Below are 23,706 nucleotides of genomic sequence, written 5' to 3' on the forward strand. Positions count from 1 at the left end.
ACAAAACTTGTTTCGTCATGATTTAAACAGAATTTTAAATAGAATGTCTTATAAGCTTTTTTATCAGATTGTATTTCTTTGATATTAGTATATCAAAACAAAATTTCAACAGCTTTGGCTCCAGTAACGAGGGGAAAAATAAACTCACTATGAACATTTAAGAATCTTTAATTCACACTAGTAATAAAATTGCAATACATTTCATAAAATAAATGTTCCAGTTTATATATACAGAGAAAACAGACTGTACATACCCTCCAGTGAACCATTTCTAAAAGAATGAAAGAAAAAAAAATGAAACAAATTTCACAAAAACATACAAGCAATACAGTGCTCAGCTTAGCAGGCACAACTGTACATCAAAATTTGTAACTGCTCAGTGTTTGGGGAGGTGTGTGTGTGTGTGTGTGTGTGTGTGGGGGTGGGTGGAAGGGGCAAAAAGTAGAACATTTACAATAGAGTCCTTAGGGACTGATAAAGGGGTCTTAAAAAGTATTGCAGGCAAGCAGACGGACGCTTGTCTTGTTCCAAGTGCAGCACAACATCCATCTAGAGTGAAGTGTAGAGTCGATTGTTGCTGCCTCGAGGTTCCAACTATTGAACCTGCGTTTCAAAGCTCCCATTCAGCTGGCCCTCCTCATAGTCCATTTGACACAAAATCATGTTATTTTTTAGGAAAAACTTGTCCCCCACGCAAAACCTGTTGGAAGACAAAAACAGAAGACGGTTGTAGTGAACACGAAGCGTGCTACTGCCGGCATCAAGACAAAGACACGTGTGTTGGAGTGTTTGGCTCAAGCAGTGAAAATGTTAACTTGTTGGTTTCAAAGTTAACATCGGGGTGGCTGCATGTTCAATTCAATTCAAAAATACTTTATTAATCTCAGAGGGAAATTAAATGTTGTGGTTACTCATCATCCTGGTTTCATTAAAGAGTTGTTCTAGACGCTGATGGCTGTGGGCAGGAAGGATCTCTTGTAGCGTTGCAGCGGATCTGAAGAAGCCTCTGACTGAAGACACTCTGTTGTATGACAGTCTGATGAAGAGGATGCTGAGGGTTGTCTATAATGTTCTTCATTTTATGAAGAATCCTTCTTTGAACAATCATCTCCAAAGGTTCTAGAGGAGTCCCCAGAACTGAGCCAGCCTTCTTTGTGAGCTTGTTGATCTTTTTGAAGTCACTTGCTCTGGTGCTGCTCCCCCAGCAGATGATGGCAGAAGAGACAGCGCTCTCTACAACAGACTTATAGAAGATATGCAGCATCTTGCTGCAAACACTGAAGGACTTCAGCTTCCTCAAGAAGTACAGTCTGCTCTGTCCCTTCTTGTAGATGCTTCACTGTTGCATCTCCAGTCCAGTCTGATGTCCAGGTGAACCCCAAGGTATTTATACTTCTCCACCACCTCCACTTCTTCTCCCATGATGGAAATAGGGTAGGACCTGCTCCTGTTTCTCCTGGAATCTACAATCATCTCCTTTGTTTTGTTCACATTCAAGATGAGATGATTGTTTCCACACCATGCCACAAAGCGGTCCACCAGTTCCCTGTACTCAGCTTCTTGTCCACCTCTGATCCACCCGACCACTGCAGAGTCATCTGAATATTTCTGCAGATGACAGGAGTCTGTTTTGTACTGGAAATCTGAGGTGTACAGAGTGAAAAGAAATGGTGAGAGTACAGTCCCCTGTGGTGCTCCTGAGCTACGGACCACCTGGTTAGACACACAACACTTCAGTCTCACAAACTGTGGTCTGTCCGTCAGATAGTCTTTGATCCAGGTGATGGTTGAGGCCTCCATCTGAGTCTTCTGGAGTTTCTGACAAAGCAGATCAGGCTGGATTGTGTTAAACTGGAGAAATCCAAGAACATGACTCTCACAGTGCTGTCTGCCTTTTCTAGATGACAGTTGAAGTTGGAGCAGCTCTGTTACTTTCATTCTGAGTTATTACTTTTGAAAACTTTAATTCCTCTTTTTTCTGGCTGTAAATAACTTTTCAGATGATTACTTCCTCTGGTATCAGATGCTGTGCAGCTGGAAGGATTTTTACTGAAACCTTTTTACTTTTGCACATTTGTTATTATGCGTAACCATGGCAACAACCAGGAGCAGCTGATCAACATCTCAAAAGCTCAAATACCTCAACTACAGCCCCAAATCCCAAATGAGTTGAAAAGGAGGCATCGTGGATGAATCCCCATCAACCTGACATCGGTGCTCGAGTATATGACCGCCGAGATCCTGGAGCTGGTGGGAATCTCCGCTTGTGACAACGGGAGAACCGGGATCATCCCCCGGCACCTTCAGCTCTCTGTCCGTGGTGACGAGGAGCTCGGCAGACTGCTGGGAGCAGCAACCATCGCTCAGAGAGGAATTCTGCCCAGCATTCGGTCAGTCTTGCTGCCCAGGAGGACGCAGAGGCCCGTCGGATCTGACAGTAAGCTGGATTGGGGTGGATGGATCGGTATCTGTGACCAAATTCTTCAGATTTGCTGCAGGAGCTCCTTCCTGCCCACAGCTATCATCTATAACAACTCTTCAATGAAACCAGGATGATGAGCTAAGACAACACTTAATTTTCCTTTGGGATTAATAAAGAATCTTTGAAGTGAATTGAATTGATGGTTCAATTTGATTATCCACCTTTGGTTTGAGACATTTTTCATTCTGCACATCAGGACTTCTGTTGTCAGATTCACAGCCCATTTTGAAGGCTTCAAATGAAACGAGATTAAATCCCAAGTGAAAGCAAACAAACAAGCGCTGGCACAGGTCAACTCTCTTTGGTCAAACGAATGGGAGTCTCCAAGGAAACTGCCACGGGGTTAGCTTTTCAGAAGCCACTTTGGCTGCAATGTTCAAAATCATTTTTCCTCTAAAGTCTCAGAGTCAATTGAAGAGGGGGAAATAACACAGACTGATGATCCCCTCGATGCTGCTGTTTGTTGGTGTGACTCTGGATACAGCTCCGTAATGTGACTGGACGAAAGTGACGATAAGAACATGACTGAAAATAGCTTGGCTTCAGTAATACGCCAGGCTGGTAACACGGTAAATAAAGCTGGTAACAGTCGCAGCCAGGCCGATACTGTGCCAGATGAGGCCTGGCTTTGTGTCTGCCAGCTGAGTCGAGAGGCTGCAGTCATAATTCCCCTACAGCAGGTGTTCACTATGGTAACTGAATCTGGCCTGCAGAAGGTTAATAGGCTTGCGCTGTGTGGAGGAACAGGGTCACAGAACCCCTGACAAGCATGCAAAGGCCTTGCAGACTGGTGTCATTACTGACAATATAGTAATAGAAAAAGCAATATTTGGGTATGTCATATTCTATGTACATCAAACCAATTCCATAACCTTTTCCCTTTTGGAGACGCCATGTTTGCGCTGATCTTTTTTCTCCTCTTTATGCTGCGAGAAGCTTCTGGAGAGCTTCTCTTCTGCAGCTTTTGTAGCTCACATAAGAACAAGAGCTAATTTTACATCCCGCTAGCTGTAAAGATTTACATATCTAGCCACAAACAAAGACAGACTGCTGGCACTATGTCGCAGTGGAAATAATTAGCAGAGTTTTACAAATACAGAACAGCACAACGAGACAACCAAGTTTGCAAGATGTGGTCTCCTATAATGTAATTAACCAGAAAACCTCATTTCCAGACAAAAACACCTTCTAATATTTAGGCTATCAAGCTTCATTCAGGATTTGTTAATGGCAGTGTTGTTGTGCAGTTACGGTTCCCATTCTTACCTCTGGTTACAAAGCTGACAGGCAAAACAGTCCAAATGGTAAACATTATCTCTGGCTCTCATCACCATTTCAAAGGCTGGGATCAGTTTACTGCAGGCTGCACAGTTCCCTGTTGTACCAAAGAGCCTGAATGACAGAGAGAAGAGACAGAGATTAGACCACCGTTTTCTCTTTCACATTTGTGTCACGAGAAACTAACAAAAATGTGTAGAAACAGTAACGATCGAAACACAAGACAGGGTGAAAGATGCAGAAGGGGACTAAAAAATATATATTTTGTTTTTATGGCCTTTTTATAGTCTTGTGCATGCGGATTTACTTTTCTGTAGTGTTAGCAAAATATCTGAAAACCCAAAAGACTGATTTTAATTATTATTAATCTTTATTTAACCAGGCAAATCCCACTGATCTCTTTTGCAAGGGAGGCAACCAGAGAAAACCAATGCAAGCAAGAGAAGAACATTCAAACTCCACACAGAACAACCCCAGGTCCAACCGGGGATTGAACCCAGGACCTTCTTGCTGTGAGGCAACAGTGCTAACCACTGACCCATCGTGCTGCCAATGAAAATGAAACTCTTAGAAATTAATTACTGGATGCACTGCTACGACTCAATAACTTAAAGTCAACTTCATTCTTGATAGCTGCCACAGCTAGATGATTAAAAATAGTATTTTTCAGCCTGTAAGTCAAGATTTTTTTGTTGTTGCATAATTTGCATGCTCTGTGACTTGTATGCCGAAGCAATGCATTTATGGATTTTTTCCCATATTGATAACTACATTTTTGGCTGAGATATGATCGTTTTCATTCATTCGGACTGAAAATATTGAACACTACCATTTTCAGCCGCTACATGGCACTCGCGTAATATGGCATGCCATTGTGTCATGTAATAGGTAAAAATGGCTGTTAATGACACCATCTTCTTGCCATAGCCTGCCACCTTCGTCCAACTCGCCTGGAGCGACCGTCAAATCAGCTTCATTTCGCTGCACCGCCGCGGTGAAATGCAGCTGATTTGACCATCGAAGTGCATTTATTAAGGAAAAGTTCAACTGAGACACATTTCCTGTAATTTCGAGAAAACGAACAGTTGTTTTTAAGTGTTAATCTTGTTAAATTCTTGGGAAAGTCCTCCCATGCACGCCCCAGCGGCCACCATTTGGTAGTTAATTGATTTTTGGCACAACGCCGGCCCACATTTCTAGGTTGTCAGCGGTGACGCATAATAGATGCGATGTATACGGCGAAGTGATTTATTTATGGATTGTTCAACCTTATTAGACATATTTGGACTGATGTGACTTATACGGCGGTGCAACGTGTACAGCGGAAAATACAGTACCTAAAGATTTAGTGGATAAAAACCATTCTTAGCACAATCTGTGAGTGCTAACAGAACTTGGAAGTTCTCAACATATTGCCTGAAATTGTGCTTAAAATTGTTTACAAGGTTTGACCAAAATGCCAGTTTGTTAATAATTAAGTTATTTTAGTTTAAAGCTGTGTAATGAAAGGCTGTGGGTGATGTGCGTTTCTTCAAGGAGCAATATTAGGCCTGTAACCAGAGATCTCTATAAATGACTTATGATCTAAAATACTGTATATAAATCACAAGGTTTAAATCTTGTGAAAATTTTACCACGTACGCTGTAAAACATTGGTAGAGTTGAAAGTTTCCATTGAAAACATCTAGAAATGATTTATAGGTGGCCATTATTTCAAAATGATTTCTGCTGCAAGTGTTTGGGCTCAGATCCATTCTTTCTGCCTCCATCTTCCCGTTCCACGCAGAGAAAAACCTTAGGTAGAGACGACAGCTGTAGCGCCGAAGAGTAAACTGAATGTTTTAGTGTGAACAGAATCAAATCACTGCAGCCTGTTTAGGTTTATTAGATAGGAGGAAAATGATACCAGTCATAAACATGAAAAAGAGCCACTGGGTAATATTTCTTCTTCCCTCAGAGCAAAGGAACCTCAAATGCATCTCCCAGTCAGATTAACATTTTCATTTTCCACGCGCCTGCCCCTATGTTTAAATTGGAGATTTTGGAGCACAGCTAGATTTATATATTCTGCAGCAGGACTGTTTCGCAGCTTTGCCAGGGAGGATAAGACAACAGCAGATTGTCATTCCAGTTGTATGTTTAACACTTTCCCCCAAACTTGTAGAGCTCAGACAGACGAGTCTGAGTGTTGATACTCTGCCGAGTTTTTGCTTGTCCCATTCAGTTACTTTCACCTTGTTAGGGAAAATGTATATCCAGCAGCTCTGCTCCTAATTAGGGGCCACTGCCCCCGAGGAGCAGCCGAGACAGAAACAGAGAGAGAAAGGTTGTTATGTTCCATCAGACGGATTCACAGAGTGTTAAACTGAGACACTGTTACAATTGGTTAGTGCTTCAGTAAAAAATAAAAACCTCCATGTTCTCATACAGCAGGCATCTGCCACCCACAGGGTGCTCTGCAACACCAAGAATGTGTTTTTCTTCAGAGATGCACAAAATCTTTCGCTTAGTCAGACATCTCAAAAGAATTCTCAGCATTCGTATTGATCCAAAAACATACCCAACACTAGAGCTACACGGAATGACCTTGTTATCTTTCAGCATTTGGAAGAGACGAGCGTGAGCAAAAAACACACATTTAAAAAAAAAAACTACAGAGTTTTTCTTTATTTTTTTCTAAAAGGAAGGTTTGTTTTCTCTTTTTGTTTCTTAATATTTATAAATGAATTCACACATTTCCCTTTTTTATTCAACACAGCTCTGTTTCATCCTCCAGCCCGTTCACCCCAGTAAAGTTATAATTTTCTGTTTGAAACTCCTCCAGCAGTGAGTTAAACCTAAACCATTATGAATTAACAAACAAAACTACTATTAATTGTAATAAAGTGGCTACTCAGAAAAATCTGTATAAAGGTATCAAATAGAAATGTAGAATAACTGGAAACTTCCAAGGTCTTGCTGAAACTAGAAAATAACGTTTGTGAAGGATGATACTTAAATGATGGGACAAATATGTCTCTTTGAGTTTTGTTTTTTTTAAATTACTTTTACAATGATGTTCAAAACAACGATCAGAACGAGCACAATCTAGCAATTAATCACACATTGACTTTTAGGAAAGATTTAAATAATTAATGAGAGAAGATGATGCGTCTTGTTAGTGGTGTTGCACTTTATGGCATTTCCTTATTGGCCTAATGTTTTTAATATTATTGTCTCTACAGGACTCAGTGTTTCCTTTGAATGTCCTTTGAGACCATTTAGTTTTTATTGTTAGTGCACTTCTTACTAAAAGTATAAGTGCCAAGACGAAGTGGTGGTAATAAACGAACCTTCACCTGTTGAAAGGTTATGTAACCATGATTCAAGCCTACATGCACAACAATGATGGAAGTACAGGCGCCCAGAAGGTTCCTTGTCAGTAGGCGTGGCCTGAATACAAGCAGCGGTTCGGTGTATAGCAGCCGATGTTTCCTCTCCTGTGGCATGTTGGCTGTAAGAGATCCAACGGGTCTGACTGGGTCGTGGTGATGTCAAATCCGAGTCCACACAGTTTTGATTGGGGGGAAATTTGGGGACCTGGCGGGCCATGGTCCCAGGAAGTCCTAGTAAAGCTGCCTAATGTGTCTACAAGGCATCCTGTGTCTGGTGAGTTTCAGCGTAGCTTTAACTGACTGTCAGATGCTCTGGCAACTGCCTGATAACACTATACATCTACACTTGTGTTCCACACATTGCCCTGTGGTGCTTGTTCTAGATGTGCCAATCAATCACTCAATCAATAATCAAATTATTTACATCACCAGTCTGCATTTGCACCAAACAACATCCAAACTCAACTCCAGTTTTTGGGTGACATTTTTTCAGGATTATTTATTTTAATGTCCCTCGACTTCTGAATGACGCTGAGACCATATGTATAAACATTTTTTATTTTTTTATAAGAGCTTGCTCATTCTAGAAGCTATAATGTGCTGCGGTGGGTCACCCACGGTGAAGTCCTTTTCTCTCTTCAGAGGTAAAACGGCCCTAGGAGAACCTACGGAGAGCTGGTCACCTATACAGACTGTTATTCACGCACTTAAAACACCTTGACGGATTATTTTAATCCATCTCTATCACATCCTGTGGAGCTGCAGACACGGTGCTCACTTTGTACATTCAGCTTGTGAACACACCTGGTGGGGAAGTCCAGCTTGCTGCTGGTGTCAATTCTACCTTCAGAGAAAGCAGCAGGACACTTTTTTTGTCCAGTTGTCACCTTGCAGCTGCATATACCGTTCAAAACGCTTAATAGTTTCATTGTTGGCAGTAAAAGAAGTATTGGTGACCATACATTTCCAACCTTTAAGGTGCAGAACCTGGTTAACATTTATTTCTAAACCTCCAACCTCAGCTGGATGCCGTTGAGGAACCAGAAGTATTCTGCATTAAGTTCTGCACAGCACGGTCCACGGTCTCTAAAATCATCCTCGTTGCTTCACTGTCTTAAAGCACATAGCTGCTGACTTGTTTCACTGATCACTTTATTGTTTCCTGATTTTAAAATCGTACGCATAAGTCTGGAACACAGCTCCAAAAGTTCTGTAAGAACGTGTCCTGGATGGGGTTGTGTCCCACTTATCTTCACCAGCTGATGTGCATGACTTATATACAGTATATGGCATGACATCTTTTTATAAATGTTTTTTTTAAAGCTCTGAATATATTATGAGACACTTAATAAGCTTCATTCTATAATCAATGGTCTTTTAAATAACAGACTGCACACTGTTTTTGAAAATGATTCATTAAAAAAACATTTTAGTGCTTCTTTTTATTAATGTCTGTGTTCTGACATGTTTTGTTTTAGGAGAGCAGCAGTTGATTTCTCCAGTCATTTGAATTCATTAATTAAATAAATTAATAGAAAACCAGGCAGTAAAAACAGAACTACATTTTAAGCAAGCTATCTGTTATTTTGGATTAATATCTCTTTGGTTCAGATGTTTAAGAAGAAGCCACTCAAACCAGTTTTTGAGCCAGAATTGACAACTTTTGTTCATTTTTCATTCACTTCTAATTCCTGCACATATGAATAAATAAACACGTAACACACATATTCATTGTTCGTTGTTGTAATTTTGCAGTCTCAGGTAGAATTTGCACTAAGATGGCAGGTCATCACTACTTTTTGTTCCCTCGCTCGCTCTCGAGCAAGACGGACACTTTCCTTCCCTCTCCCGTCCTCCTCCTGCTCTTTCGCTCTCTGTCCTGTGTATCAGAGCTCCTATTACTCATCTTCTGAAACGTAAAATTACTGTCATGGATCTGGTCAGCTGGACTTTCAATGCAATTGATAAATTTTTTTCAACCAAGTAACAGGGTCCTGGAGAGCCCTCATGTCCCGCTGAGACACACGTGGCAGGATACGTCATGGATCCGTGGGGGGGATTGGAAGTTGATGTGCCTTTCCATGTTGTCTCAGAAGGACGTCAACGAGGTTTATAGTATTGGAACCATGATAGCAGGGTTTCTGCTTTTTGGCACCGTCAGATACCTACTGTATGTTATCGGCTATTAAAGAAGACGCAGCAGCAGTTTCAGCCATGGCAAAGCTGCCGACCCTGTGGGGAGGTTTGGTTCATGCTTTGAGCACTCAAAATCAGCTGATTTACGAGTTCATCTGTAAGATGGAATCGATTTGTGAGAATCACAGGCCACTTGTGGCTTCTGAGACTCGCCAGCGTGTTGTGGACGACCTTGGAGGGAGCTAGTAAGCACAGACCAGTGGAAAGCCCACAAATTTGGCCATTTTGGATCAAAAGCACCAGCAGAGCTCAAGGCTGATGAGAAATGACAGTCTGCCTGACTGCTGGCAGAGTTTTTGACGTCTTAAATCGTGTCCTGACAAGGACAAGGTGTGAAGAGATCTTTTTTTGTAATATCACCGTCCTTTCCTCATGGCCTTTTTCTATCTAAAGAATAGGGGGCACGCTCTTGGGAGCAGCATCAACGTGCACTCCGTCCATCTTTCAGACGACTGTACGAACATAATCTCAGTGTACTGTACTATGGTGCAATGATAATAAAGCTTATTCTGATTCTTCTGATTCTGATTCTGCAGCTTCGATTTAATTTTATGTGCAGTTCATGGTTTGGAAACATTGTCCTATTTAGCTTTTGGACTAGTTTCTTCACTTTTGTTGGCTTGTTTCAAAGCATAGAAATAATATAATTTCTTATTCAACATGAATTATATGGCAACATGTCTCCGTGCCTGCTTGCTTCACCAGAACAACTCATTGAAAGAGTTTTTGTTTAGTAGCTAAATATGTAAGTGTGTGTGCTGATGTGGATATAGTGATCAGAGTTAGACAGCGGCTCTCCTTCGTCTGTTATTGTCTTATTACTATGGGTCTTAAATGGAATGAGGGCCTTTTCTTGGTCCTTTCAACTTGCTGCTTTGTTAACTTCAAACCCTTAAAGCTCCTGCAGTGTATCTGCTGCTTCTCTCTGCTGCTTCGCTCAGTTTGGACTGCAGCTCTTGAAGTTTTCTACCTGTTCTCTGCGCTCTTTGAGACATCCCAGCCTGTGAAGGTTTCTTCTTCTTCAGATTTCATAGGAGGGAAAGCTGGTAATGCATGCAGCGCATGTTCTGACCTTCCCCAACCGTTGTGTCATTTGAAAGTGTAAACCTTCCTCTTTTCATCTGTCTTATCCTAAAAAAAGAGCAACTGTTCCACTTCCTAACAGAGTGAGAAAAGGACACATTTGAAAACCATCCTCACCCCGATCATCCCACCTCTATTTGATTAGTTTGTGAGGAGCTTATAATATTCTTTATCTTCAGCACGTTTTCGTCTTACAGTTAATTATGCTCCATTTTGATAAGTTGATGACTATTATGTCATCTCCAGCACAAATGAAAGACAGGACATGAAAGATTTGATATCAGTCTTCAAATCCTGATTATCGCACAATAACTACGTCGGTCCAGAACAAGAGAGCATAATTAATTAGTTATTCTGATGGAAGACTTTGCTTAAAAAATAAAATCTCTTGGAACGTGCGTGTTGCTTGTAGGTTGGAACTGAACTTTCTTCTTGGCGTTTGTTTATGAAGGGAAGGAAAAGCAGCAGAGGTGTGTGCAGACATTTCCTTCTGAGCTGCTAATGCTACTGGAGGACAATCGCAGATGGAGCTCCTATAAAAATGTGTGTGAGCATGGCAGGGTTCCAAAGTGTGGGAAATGTGTGTTTGATCCACTGCTCGTCTTTAATGAAGTGCAGGAGGCTAAGTCCGTGCACAAATTCAACTTCATTACTGCAGGTGAGGCCGGGTTCTGTCTTGCCCTCAGAAAAGAGGCACTGTAAAGACAACTGGAGCCGGTTGGACGCTGCATCACCTACTTTCAAATGCTCTGGTCTTTTGAACTGCCTCTTCTCTCTGTACGCAAGGCGAGGTTTTTAATTTGCTCCATAATAGAATTCATCTCAAGCATCTCAGCCCATTAAGTGTTCTGCGTTTGTCGCAGGCTGAAGAGCAGCCGAGCTGGATGGATTTCATTAGACAATCTGGGGCAGCAGAGGCACAGGAAGCTCTTTCCCTCTCCTCTTTTCGTGTGATTCTTGTTTTAGTGTTCCTAACTCTTGATTTCATATGTCACTCTCCTTTTTTCGCCCGCTGCCTGAACTCCACATCTTACTGGTCTAATGTGCGAGAAAGCTTTTCCTTTTCCCTACACTATGCCAGTTAGGCACTTACAGCTTCAGGGTTGGGATTGCCGTCCTTTCAGCTGATGTATTTTACTAAGTGAAACTAAGAGCTTCATCATTTTTGCCTTCTCTTGGTCATTTTCCCATTTATTATAACCTCATCTGTGCCATCTGCCCCTTCTGGGGGCAACATCAGGTCTTAGTGGACCTCTCACTGCATCTTAAAAGCATTAACTGTGGGAAGGGACTGATGGATGGTAATGGCCTATCTCGACGTAACGTCCCTGAGCGCCTCTCAAGTGGGCTGTGAGCTCCTTCCAGGTCAGAAGAAGAGCTAAGATGAAAGTAAAATGTCACTGAAAACCATAGGTGAGCTAGAAAAAATCTTAATGTATTACCTCAGATAAAGACCGAGGCCTTTATTTAATTAACTACACAAGACACCAGCCCGTTATAACAGGCAGGCTTTGACTTCTTATTCTCACTTTCTGCATGATTTGTAATTTTATTCCAGGCCTTAATTTTGTCCGAGGTGCAGATAAACTCTTGTGCCTGTTTTTCAAGTCAACCATTCATTTAAATAGGAAAATCTACAATCAACTGGCAAAGCAGTAACTTCTATTTCTTCTCTAAAATTTGCCTAAAGGATGTTAAGATGTTTATATTCTCACGGTGGATTTTCTAAGAGCAACTGATGCACGAATGAATAAAGTTACAGCAAAATATCACAGATTCCTCAGTGTCCATCAAATTAAAATTCTTTCTGAATGTAAGTGGATAAAACCACTTCTGTTTTCTACCAGGACTTTGTTCTTCTGAAAAGATGTCTTTGGACAATATGGAGCGGCAGATCAGACTCGTCTGAAGTGGACAGTCAGGTCGTTTTCACACCTGATGGTCCGGTAGACTCGGTTTGATCGGGACCAAAATTCAGCACATGTATTTACATGTCAGCTGGTGCGGTTCACTCACACTGCACCGAGTCAGTCGACCTGTTCCCCCGCTCGCCTGTGGTGGCGCTGCACCAAGAACTACTGAAGAACACGACACAAAACTCTGAAAAAGACGCTTCTTCTTCTTCTTCTTGTGAAAATAAAAACAAAAATGGAGTGGCCTCAGATTTTTAGCAGTTTCAGGATTTCTGTTTTGTCATTGTTCAACAATGGACTCAGCATGAGCGGAAGATGAGGAGAAGATCATGGAGAATGTTGTTTTTCACACAAGGCGGCTGACGGCTGAGGTAAGGGAAATGTGTGTTTGTTTTGGTTGTTTTTACCCAGAATGCCCTGCACTGTAGTCCACTTCCTGCTTTTGGAACGGTCAACAGTCCACTTGCACTCACACTGCATTCTAGAGTTCACTTCAACTGAACCGAGACCTAGGTATTTAGGTGGACCAGAGTTCACTTTTTGGTCACATCAGAGTTCGATTGCACATTCACACCTCCCCAAACGAACCGGACTTTCTAGGCAAACGGACTAGAGTTTGTTTAAACAGGGCTGGTATGAAAGCACCCTTACAAACACTTAAAAAAATTAATTAATTAAACATATACAATGATTTTTTCCTGCCTGTCTTGCTTCCTCCCAGCTTTTATGAAAATACCAAAGTGTTTTCTTTAAGGAAAATACTTTAGCTCGTTGGGATTCTTGGTACTGGACTTAAATATTTAGTTTCCTCGAGCTTTTCAAATTAAAACGTTCATCTGATGTGAAGCTAACTAGGAGGCAGCAGGTCGACGGTAACAGTGAGAGAGCTGAAAGGCAAGCAGACACGAAATAAAAGAACACCCTGAAAGAGGGGTGAGGCAGGGACAATGCTGGAAAGAGTTTAGGACGAGAGGGGGGGCGGTTGATGGTGGATGGTGGTGGTGGGGGGACACAGGGCACCGGCATCCCTAAGTCGACCCCTGGGGGATTCCCTCTCAGATAAACGGTGGGGAATGTGACCTAACGCCCAGGAAATGGTCATGTTTAATTTAACAAGCAGATGGCCGGGACATATGACGAGGGAGCGTGCATGTGAGTGTGTGTGCATGTGAGTGTGTGTGCATGTGAGTGTGTGTGCATGTGAGTGTGTTTGGGGGCATTAGTGGTAAAGCAACAATCCTGCCTGCAGGACTGTCGCAGCCTACAGCTCTTCTAATGTTGAGAGGCTTCATGACAGAGGTCCTCGTGTTCACGTAAACAGGGACACGCATGAACAAAGTAACTAACAGCAAAGTTTAATGTCTTTTTTAATCATCAGTGACAAACTAACAGCTAAAAAAGGCTGGTAAATATTGTCCTTCTGGGATATTTAAATATTTATTTGACACAACCCCATAAAAAGACTTAAAATTATTTCATCCATCCATTATCTTCTACCCACTTCTTCCATTTTGGGTCACGTGGTGTCGCCGGTGTCCATTAGTAATCACTGTGTGAAAGACGGGGGACACCCTGGACATGTCTCCAGTCCATCACAGGGACACAGAGACAAACGAGACAACCATTCACTCTCTCTCACCTAGGGACAATTTAGAGTTACCAATCAGACTAACATGCATGTTTTTGGTCTGTGGGAGGAAACTGGAGCACCTGAAGAAAACCCACGCAGCACGGAGAGAACATGCAAACTCCACCCAGGAAGGCCCCTGGACCGGGATTTGAACCAGGGACCTGCCCGCTGAGAGGCAGCGGCTTTACCAGTTGTGCCGCCCTTAAAATTATTTCAACTAAATATTAAAGCCCAAAATATGGAAATAGTGTGATGTAAAATTATACACAGCAACTTTGTGTTAGTTGTTATTACTAAGTTTTTTGTTTTGTTTTATATCAGTTGTATCAAATCATAAAAGTAAATGTTGTTTTGGTTTTCTAGGATATATCCAAGTTTGGCAATTGTTTTTTGTTTGTATAAATAAATAAAAATCTACAGTTTTTAGATGTATTGGGACTTCCATCGTCCAAAAAATACCATTAAAGTTGCATTTAGGAGTGTTAAAAAAAACAACCTGTAATTGTTTTATGAAGAATATTTTTAGTAGATTTACAACTGTAGGAAAAGTTGTGAATATTTTTTTTTAATCCCTGCGTGTGCTCAAAGCTCCAAAAACGTGTTGCCTTGTTGAAGCGGTGAACGGCAACAGATTCATTACGGTTCTGTCGTGATGTCCTAACCACAGTGACAAGTCGTTGCATGAGTTAAAGAGTTTGTTTCCACAGAAGAAATACTTCAAACATTTTATGAATCTACATAAGATGAAAAGAAAACACCTTTCCAGTCCCAGCTTTGGTAAAGGCACGGCTTTTGTGTTTGTTGTGAGTGGAGAAAAATGATTGTGTGTTTTTCTTGCCTCAGGTAGTCCCTGCGACAGAGGATGAGGTTGGCTTTCGTGTACAGGGTGGAGCCCACCTCCCCCAGGCGGCAGTCGCAGCAGGCACATTTGAGACAGTCCTCATGCCAGTATTTGTCCAGGGCCTTGAGCAGGTAGCGGTCTTTAATCTTGCGATTGCAGCCAGCGCACCCCTTCTGTTTCCCTTTGGGCTGGACAGAGAGCATCGGCACACCTGTAGTGATAAGGAGACAAACAGCCACGCGTGATTTACGGCCTGGGAACACGAGTGACTTTTCATGTTCTTCTTTTGATAAGCTGGCTGCTTCTCAAGGCGTCTAAGCCTGGCCTCGCGCACGGCCACAGCACACTGCCTAGCTGCTTCATATGCATTAAAGAAAACGCTCTTCCATGTAGATAGGCAGCCGGGTCACATTGGACTACACCGCACTGACTCGCTTGTTCAAAGAAGAACACGCTGCGTTACAAAAGTTACACGATCACAGGCTGGGGGCGTCAAAGGACGGGCCATGTCATGAATTTCTAAGAACAAAAGACACAATGTGTATTTAGCTTACTGTGGTATTTACAACAAGCTGTGTAGCGTGTTACTTACCTACCATTTCATCAAAACCCATTTCACTCAACTGTCCACAGCTGTAAAAGCTCCTCATGGGCTTTGTTTGGTATAGATTAACATTAACCTTTTAAAAAGCCTCTGACCACAAAAACGTTGCTACCAGGCCCCAGTGAGATATGTTATGGCCTAAGTGCCTTTTAGCATACACTCACTCTGTGTGTATTTCATAAAGGGACACACACAACAGCACAAAAACCTCAGACACACACACACAATGCTCCCCACTCTCCGAGCATTACAGCCTTTCCTCCTTTTACACTTATCTGTACTCATGTGTCTGCAATGAGCGAGCCTAAGTTACCAAACTCGCAAATTGCCCTGCTGTCACGCAGGTCCCCTTTAAGTGCGCCTTTTAGCCTCCTAAAGGACAAATAAAGTCCATTTAATAACTGCACTAAACACTAATAGTCTATGTGTGGCTGACATTTGTGTTTGGACTAAAAGCCCCCCTCAGGCCACTGCTGGTACGGAGGCAGGGGTGCGTAGCTCCCCTCTGTAGCACTAACAGGTCTGCCACAGCTGAAAGCACAAGACAACAGCTCTTAAGACACTCTCTCACATACTGAGCTATTGATCCGTCTAAAAGAACACACAGTGGACGCCACTTGCAACTCTACTTTCCAAACACATTTGTCTCTCTCCTAAGAAAAAAATGAAAGAAAGGGGAAAAATGGGCTGGACATCTGCTCCGCGGGGGGTTAGGCCAACATTTTGTGTGTCTGAGTGGCTGGAAAGACGTATTTGACACATTATACAAAGTTTTATATAAAAATGCACAGATTTTTTTTTTTTTTTAAATTCTGAGCAGTTCAGATACGTTTTTTTTTTATTAATTTCCAACTCTTTGGCAGGAAAATATGCAGCGCAGGAACGGCGTTCTGTGTGTTTAGACCTGCTATTTGGCTTTGCTTTGCTGAGCGATTAAAAAAACAACCTCAGCGGGTAAGAAGGGACCGCTGCTGTCTGTGCTGCTTTTCTCAGCTAGGTTTATTGAGTTTGCTCTCTCCCACAAAAGTCTTACACCACATTTCAGACGAAGTTGTTTCAGAATAGAAACCCCCCTTTGTCTTTTTTTTAACCGTGACGCTCACATACAGGGAAAAGGAACTGTTGTATCCAGATCTGACCTGGAAACTCCATCCATCCTTGCATCAATATTGCTACGAGTGTGATATAATTAGCATTTCCTTTTTTAAAAAGAGGTGAAATAAATGGGAAAGCTTGTTAGTCAAATTTATGGCTCTAGTTTGTATGTCAGAGTAAGTGCTCCGGTGCTGTTGGACAGTCTTATTTCTTTATCAGAAGTAGAAAGGAGAGGCTAATTGGTCTGGTTCTAGTGATGGGAGCCATCAATTAGTGTTCTGCCTGCCCTCCAGCTCCCTCATCTCCCTCCCTCCCCAAAACAGACCCCTTGAAGCTGCCGCATTAGGATCACAAAACCTGCTATAAATACCAATGTTCAGTGTAAATGAAGCTAAAAAGCTTCAAATTCAAGCCACACTGACTTGGGGCGGACTCCTCCACCTGTATTTCATGGCTTGTTAGGGGAGCTCTCTGCAGGTACGCCAGCAGCGCTCGCCTGACAGGTTTCTACAGAACTAAAAACAGTCTTAATGAGGGGAGAGTGTGTGTGTGTGTGTGTGTGGGGGGGGGGGGGGGGTGTACACACATGTGATTCAAAGCTCGTGTTAAGATATAAAAAAAGAAGTTGCTGTAATTCCCTGAAGGATCACAAAAATCTTTAATTTGTCTTTTATGGCTCCTAATTAGTTATTCTACTCCAAATCTTTGCTTTAAATAAGAGAACTAATGAAAAGGTCGTTCCTCCACCTCCTGAGAACCACCCCTAACTGGTTGAGACCTCCACCCGCCACACGCTCCTCGAACAGATTGCTTGTGTTTTACATCACGTTTGAAAAGGACGAAGCTTAACCGATCGTGGAGTCGCTGTGCGCTGCTCATGGGCACCTCCGGATGTTTGAAGCTCTGCACAGCATTCATGATGAAGTGACATCACACTTTACGTCTAATTTGCTCCATGTTTGCAGTTAATCTGACATTTGTTTCTATGTATGCAGGTCCTTTAATCCTAAATGTTGTAGAGATGTTTAAGTTTCTTCTTTGAAGCCATCGTGAAGAGAAGCACAAGTTTGATGTCTTCTACCAAAGCATCTTCTGGAAAACGGTTTGCACAAGCTGTTCCTAAAACCTACCACACAACAACTAAAACCCAGCTGTGACAAAAGGAAAGTGATTGTGTAAAGTAAATGTCTTTTCAATTCTCCTTAACGCCATGAGACATTTCCCTGCACCTGTCACCGCTCCGCAGAACGGTAAAGTAGAACACAACCTCCAATTCTTGGCACCTCCCAGAAAGAAAAGCAGCATTATGAAAGGAAGCAGCAGACTAGGAGGCAGCCTCCACTTAATCCATTCCATTTAACAGATACAAGTGCCGCTGACCTTCCGGTGTCATTTGATGTCACCAAAAGTATGCCTCTCCACATCCCAATTCATCCTTCCAACAAGGGATGCATTTTACCCCTCAAAACTGGAAACACAGCTCTTGTCCTGCCAAATATCCATCCTGAGGGGGGAATTTAATTTGCCATTAGTACTGTGTGTAAAGCCCTGTCCTCTCTCTCTCTCTCTCTCTCTCTTTGAGATTATATCTTTAAAGAATATGTACAGTTAGTTTTGACTCAGCCCGAGCGCTCTGTCGGAGCATGTATTTTCATTATAGATAGCATCCGATTTCTGTTACCCTATTTACGCTTCCATTTTTACAGCTATCAAAACAACCGACTCTGTCCACTAACCTTTTTCATATATACATTGAAGTTTTTAAGGGAAAAGATGTCGTATGGAGCGCCCGTGGAAAGGTCTGGAAACAGAAAAATACAGTTGGAAAAGAACTCGGCCTCTATTTGAGTTCACTGTTTGAATGGTTTGGCTCCTGTATTTTTTTAAAGCATCTAAATGTTTTATTCAGTCAAATAAAAAAAAAAAAGATTTCTTATCAATCCTTTGACTGGTTTTTAATTCAACATAAATTGCAGTATCGATATCACGTTTCTTTTTGCGCTGCTTCTGTTTGTGTTTAGTTGCAGAGGTTAACGTTGAAGAAATTATAAAAGTCAAACTTTGACAGTGGCTTTCAAACGCCTCTTCTGATGTTTAGAGATCAGAGAAGCCGATGGCTCATTTATGAAGCTGAGTTGTTTCTTTTCAGCAGGTAAATTCAACAGTTTATTAGGCACACACTGAAACATAGATTAAACAATTAATGCCTGTAATTTAGTTCTGATGGAAGCATGCTTGCACTTGACCAAAATGTATGAACGCAGTTCCAAACATAAAGACAAAGCAGTTTTCAGTTTAAAAATATATAATTCACTGAACGATTAAAAAGGTAGTAGCACTTCCCCTGATAATGACGTTTTATTTATTTATTTTTTACACGTTATAGTTTAATTTTCTGGTCAGCCAGTGTTGTACAGAAAAAGGCACCCCTGCTGTGAAAGGTGCCCTGGTTGCAGCCGGCACATTGACAGAAGGGCAGGGTGTCACGTGCAACAGCACTGTTCTGTTCGCAGATATGTCCGTTTTTTAATAATCTGAGTTCACTCTGAAGACATCGATACCAATTATTTCAAACTGGCAACATCGACAGGTCAACCAACCAGTTTCGCTCCAGAGGCCAAATGATAATTTTAAGCTATCCACTTGTTTTGTAAATTGTAAACGGACTCAGTTATCCACTGGTATTGGCACACAGCGCCCATGTTCCCAGCAGAGCAGCTGCTCTTCCAGGCAGTCAACCTTTCACGGCAGAACGAACAGTTGCATCTGCTTTGGTGTTTCATTAAATGCCTCTTGATCAATTAACAGCGCCGACGCCATGTTGCGACGCCGACTTTGCTGGTTCACAGGGAGGTAAAGGATCTTGATGAAAATTGCTCAGCCTTCCTGGCGCATGGGGAGGGCAGTGGGCTTTTTAAGGAGGTGGAGGCTGGTCCCTGGGTGGGCCTTTCTCTCGGGGGGCCCCTATAATTCCAGCTCCCAGCTGCACTGAATAAAAATGCTAGCTACCGGTGAATACACAGATATGTTGATGATTCATCGCACCATCAAATGAATGCACCTGGAACACTTGTCATCATTAAAGTGGTGTTTCAAAAACACCGGCCACGTTTTATGACCTATTTATCAAATGCAACTTTGCATAAACTAATTGCACACACATATACACTTAACTCGTGTATAGAATGGTTGAAATGTCAATGTGTTTATTTCAAATTAGACCAACTACAACAGCCTCTCATGAGTTTATAACCTTCAGGTGCTGCTTTGCACAAGCAGCCGCAACTGTAAATGTTGCGGTCGAGGCGATTCCAAATATCATTTGTCCGCAGGTCAAAGTGTCTTCCACGAAGGTTACTGGACCTCTGATGCAGAAGTCTTGCTTTTGTGTGCAGAAATCAGCCCACTTGAATCCAAAGACGTGTTTTTCTGTCGCCAAGACAAAATACACGACATCTGGTAATAATATCAGCTGGAATACACGTCAGCTGGAAGCAGCCTGATGAGCATGTTCTCAGTGATAAACAAAGACCACTGATTCATGTTCCTGTCGTTTGGAGGAGCATATGGAAAGAGCAGAAAAGCTATGCATGAACACAAACACTCTCAGAAAGAGACATGTCCACACACTCCTCCTCTCAAATTAGGTAGCTCGTTTTATTATTTTTTTCACAAGACCCAAGTCAATATTGCATTTCAAGCTGGCTGTGTGTTTCTCTTTATAATTTGCACTAAGAGCTTTCTGTATTACTGTACAGCATGCTGCTTTTCCAGATGGTTCTGTATGAATGCTGGGGTCTGTGAGGTGATTTCTGAGACTGTATGCCTGCTATGATTATGACATAATTAACACCCACAGTAAGTGGGAGAGAGCGCAGACAGAACGGGTGCAGGGGACTGTTCATTAACAAGATGCACTCGCTCAAACTTTGCAGCTTGCTGCAGCTAATAAGCCTCGCTGAAACGAAGCCCAGCCGTCCCTTGCATTGACCCTGGCACTGGCCGGGATAAGGGAGGGTTTTGTCTCCTGGAATAATTGCTCTTTTCACATGTTACAAGTGTCCTGACCCCCATGGTCGGCAGCCACTTTCCTTACTATAATTACTCCTGATCCGCTCCAAATGAGTCGGCCGCATTAGGGCTGCAATAACACTGGCCCAGCTTCAAGCGCGGCGTGGGGAGTCTCAGCAGAGCAGCCTAGAACAGGGCTGCCTTTTCTCCCAGCCCGCGGTCATTTCCATCACGTCAGAGGTGCATTTCTTACACTTGAAGTCAGCACGAAGGCCTTGGGTCCCTTTCTGAGCTTAACAGAAGGCATTGTTAGCTTTTGGTGCTCACTGTGGTTTGGCTCCAGACTCCATCCCAATTAACGGGAAACTTCATTAGGGTGTTTTTTTCCACACTTTTCAGCCCCCTATTATTTTTAATTTATTCACATGGGGTTAATTAAAAGAAATGTATCACAGAGATAGGCAACAGCTTTCTAATTAAATTCATTGCTCCTGCTTCTTTTTTTTTTTAAGACCAAAAACTGGCAGAGTTTCCAAGTTATTACAGAAGGCGACGTGTTCCAGTACTTGGTTGCTCAGTGGTAGGTTAAGGTTGGAGAACTGCAAGGTAAGCTGTCAACTGCAGAAATGGTGTTAGGAGGAGTGAGATGGGAAGAAAATTAGTAAATGAGATGAATGAGGAGGAGGAGGAGACGGAGCACAAAACATTTTAGATTTTTTCATGCAGTTTTACCTAAAATGAACCCACGAGAGCTCTCGCAGTGAAGAAAGAGGATCATCAGACCGTAGACCAAAAAGCTTCATCTAGTTATTTGTAAATGTGCAGGAGAACTTTTATTCATGTTGATCCAGATATTTACATCTAGAAACCTGCAATTTTTGCTCCTTTTCATTCAAAATGGAGCCATCATCACCTGAAAAAGGTGAATTCAGTTTCATCTTTGGTCTTTGTGTATTTAAGCTGCCATTCCTGCAGTGTGGATACGTGATCGACCAAAAGAAGAAAAAAATAATAATTTGTTTCAAAACTATACACTTGTAAGTTTTCAAAGAAGAGGCGGTCTTATCTGCAGCCCCATGATTCAAAATAAAAGCCTTTAGACCTGTCACTGCCACTTTCCGCCACCAGGAACAAAATGCACCAACACTTTTTCACTCTACATTAAAAATGCATTTGGAGAGGAATAAATGCAGCCGTCTAAAGTTTGTCACTCATGAGGTCAGGAAGTGATGTACAAAAATACTTCCCACTCCCCAGCAATTACAGCACGCTTATTATTTCAAAGGATATGCCAGGAGACAGGTGTGCCATTCAGGGTCCTCGGCGTGTTGAAAATGGAGGGGCAGAAGGAACATCACACTGCGATGCACTGTGTGAGAGGTTCTTTAATCCTGAATAATGCAAATTCCCTGCAGGAGGCAGTCATTTGGCAGCGTGTCATTCAAGTTACCCCTACTCCCACACCTGATGGGGTAAATAATGAGGGTGGTTTGGAGGCTGTTATAAAGATTCAGAGTGATTCATGTGGGATGGTAAACTTATCTGTCTTAAAGCTCTCCAGAGAGAAATACTATTGATGCATTCAGTTGGTCGTTATGAATATGGCTTTAATGAATTCTCTTTTAACTTGTTTAAATTGTCCGTATTATTAGAAACGACCCTACGTTTGTCCTGCAGGAGCAATTCTTGTTATTGGCTAAAATCAAATGGCCATTCAACCACGGAGTACCGGTCATATGAAATGGAATGAAATGAAAAGCAGTGTGAACAGAAAGTGGGGGTAGTTCTATGAAACAAGCTTAAGTTCATGTTAAGTTCACCGTAAATGTGCATGGATGGCACTGACCATTTATTTCTGAAGTTTGCAACAAATATACTCTAGCGCTGATTAAATCATCAGCTTCAATGACCAGAACCTAATCTATTAGCCTTCAGGGATAAAGAACAACCCTCTTTAATCACAGGCTTTAATGAGATATTTAAGATTTTATTTACTGAAGGTCATTGAATGAGGGGTTAGTTCTCAGCTCCTAAAGCACCTCAGGCTTTTCTAGTTACCAGACAGATAACTGCAATTTCCAAAGAAACTAAAAGGTATAAAAAATTGTCAAAGTGTTTAATCCATCTTTTAATGATGTAAAGAATTTAAAATTGACTTTTTCCATTTAGCAAAAAAAAAAAAAAGGTCAAACTGCAACTTCTACATTGGTTGTATTTTTAAAGTGTAATGAAGTAAAAGAGTTACAGAAGTTAAATTAATCTGGGAGTGGGAATAAATAAACATCATCAAAGTCTTACTTCAGAAGCTAAAGTGAATCTTTTGACAATTAGTCTTTGGAAATCTGAGCAAAGCAGAGAAATGAGTTATGAACTGAAATATGGAATTATGCACCTGAAGCCTGAGTAGCGCCCCCTACAGGCAGTTAGCTGGAAACACATGCGTGCACACACACGCACATTCAGTGTTACTACCTAATCAACACTGCCACTCTGTGAGCCACTCACTCACACAGTGAGAAACAAATGAAAACCAAGGGGAGGTCAGACATTTTACACATTTTACAGACAGAACACACCCGACCGGCTGATTGAAACATAAACTGTTTCTGCAGAGGCCGTTTTTACTGTTGATCAAATCACAGAAAACTGCACGTGATATCTGCAAAGCCTTTCATCGTCACATTTTTGTTTTAGATGCATATTGCTGCACAGATGATTTAGATCCATGACACTGTTGCTATTTGAAGCTGGTTTATATGTATTCTAATCATCGTTGGTACAAATGTCCATCCTCAACTTTTTTGAGAATATTCTAATAGAATTATAAACAACAGGGTGTAGATCTGCCTCCCACATTAAATATTAAAACTTTGTTTTATTCAAACGGCTCAAGTCTTATTTAATTAATTGTATTAAAAATGTGGTCCAGATAAAAAGCTTTATAGCCTCAATTAACAGGTTGTAACTTCACCTGGTCCATTTTGTTCTCACTGTCTGATACGTGAGCAGAAGTTGCAGAGAAAGGACAACAAAGCTGTGGTTCAACTGCGCAGCTTCATTTGTAAATCTTTACGAATCGCAACATTCTGTCAAAAACAGACGATTCTGTAAACATCAACAACTGTGGGACATTTCCACTGTTGCTCGACACTTTCTTCCACTAAGAAAACCAACATTAGTTCATACAGTATATTTTCTT

The 23,706-nt window shown here is 41.8% G+C and overlaps 1 protein-coding gene across 1 annotated transcript in view; it reads right to left on the bottom strand.

Moving 5' to 3' along the window:
- Window positions 1-356: 356 nt before the first annotated feature.
- lmo1 (LIM domain only 1) overlaps window positions 357-23,706 on the bottom strand; it is a 28,863-nt gene continuing 5,513 nt past the window's right edge. The window contains exons 2-4 of the mRNA XM_037695567.1: window positions 14,795-15,008; window positions 3,749-3,874; window positions 357-700 (exon numbers count right to left, since the gene is read on the bottom strand). Coding sequence (XP_037551495.1) covers window positions 595-700; window positions 3,749-3,874; window positions 14,795-15,008 — 446 coding nt within the window. The 3' untranslated portion in view covers window positions 357-594. The remainder of the gene's footprint in view (window positions 701-3,748; window positions 3,875-14,794; window positions 15,009-23,706) is intronic.

The sequence above is a fragment of the Nematolebias whitei genome, chromosome 2, assembly GCF_014905685.2.
Source record: "Nematolebias whitei isolate Nwh7 chromosome 2, NemWhi1, whole genome shotgun sequence".
NCBI lineage: Eukaryota > Metazoa > Chordata > Actinopteri > Cyprinodontiformes > Rivulidae > Nematolebias > Nematolebias whitei.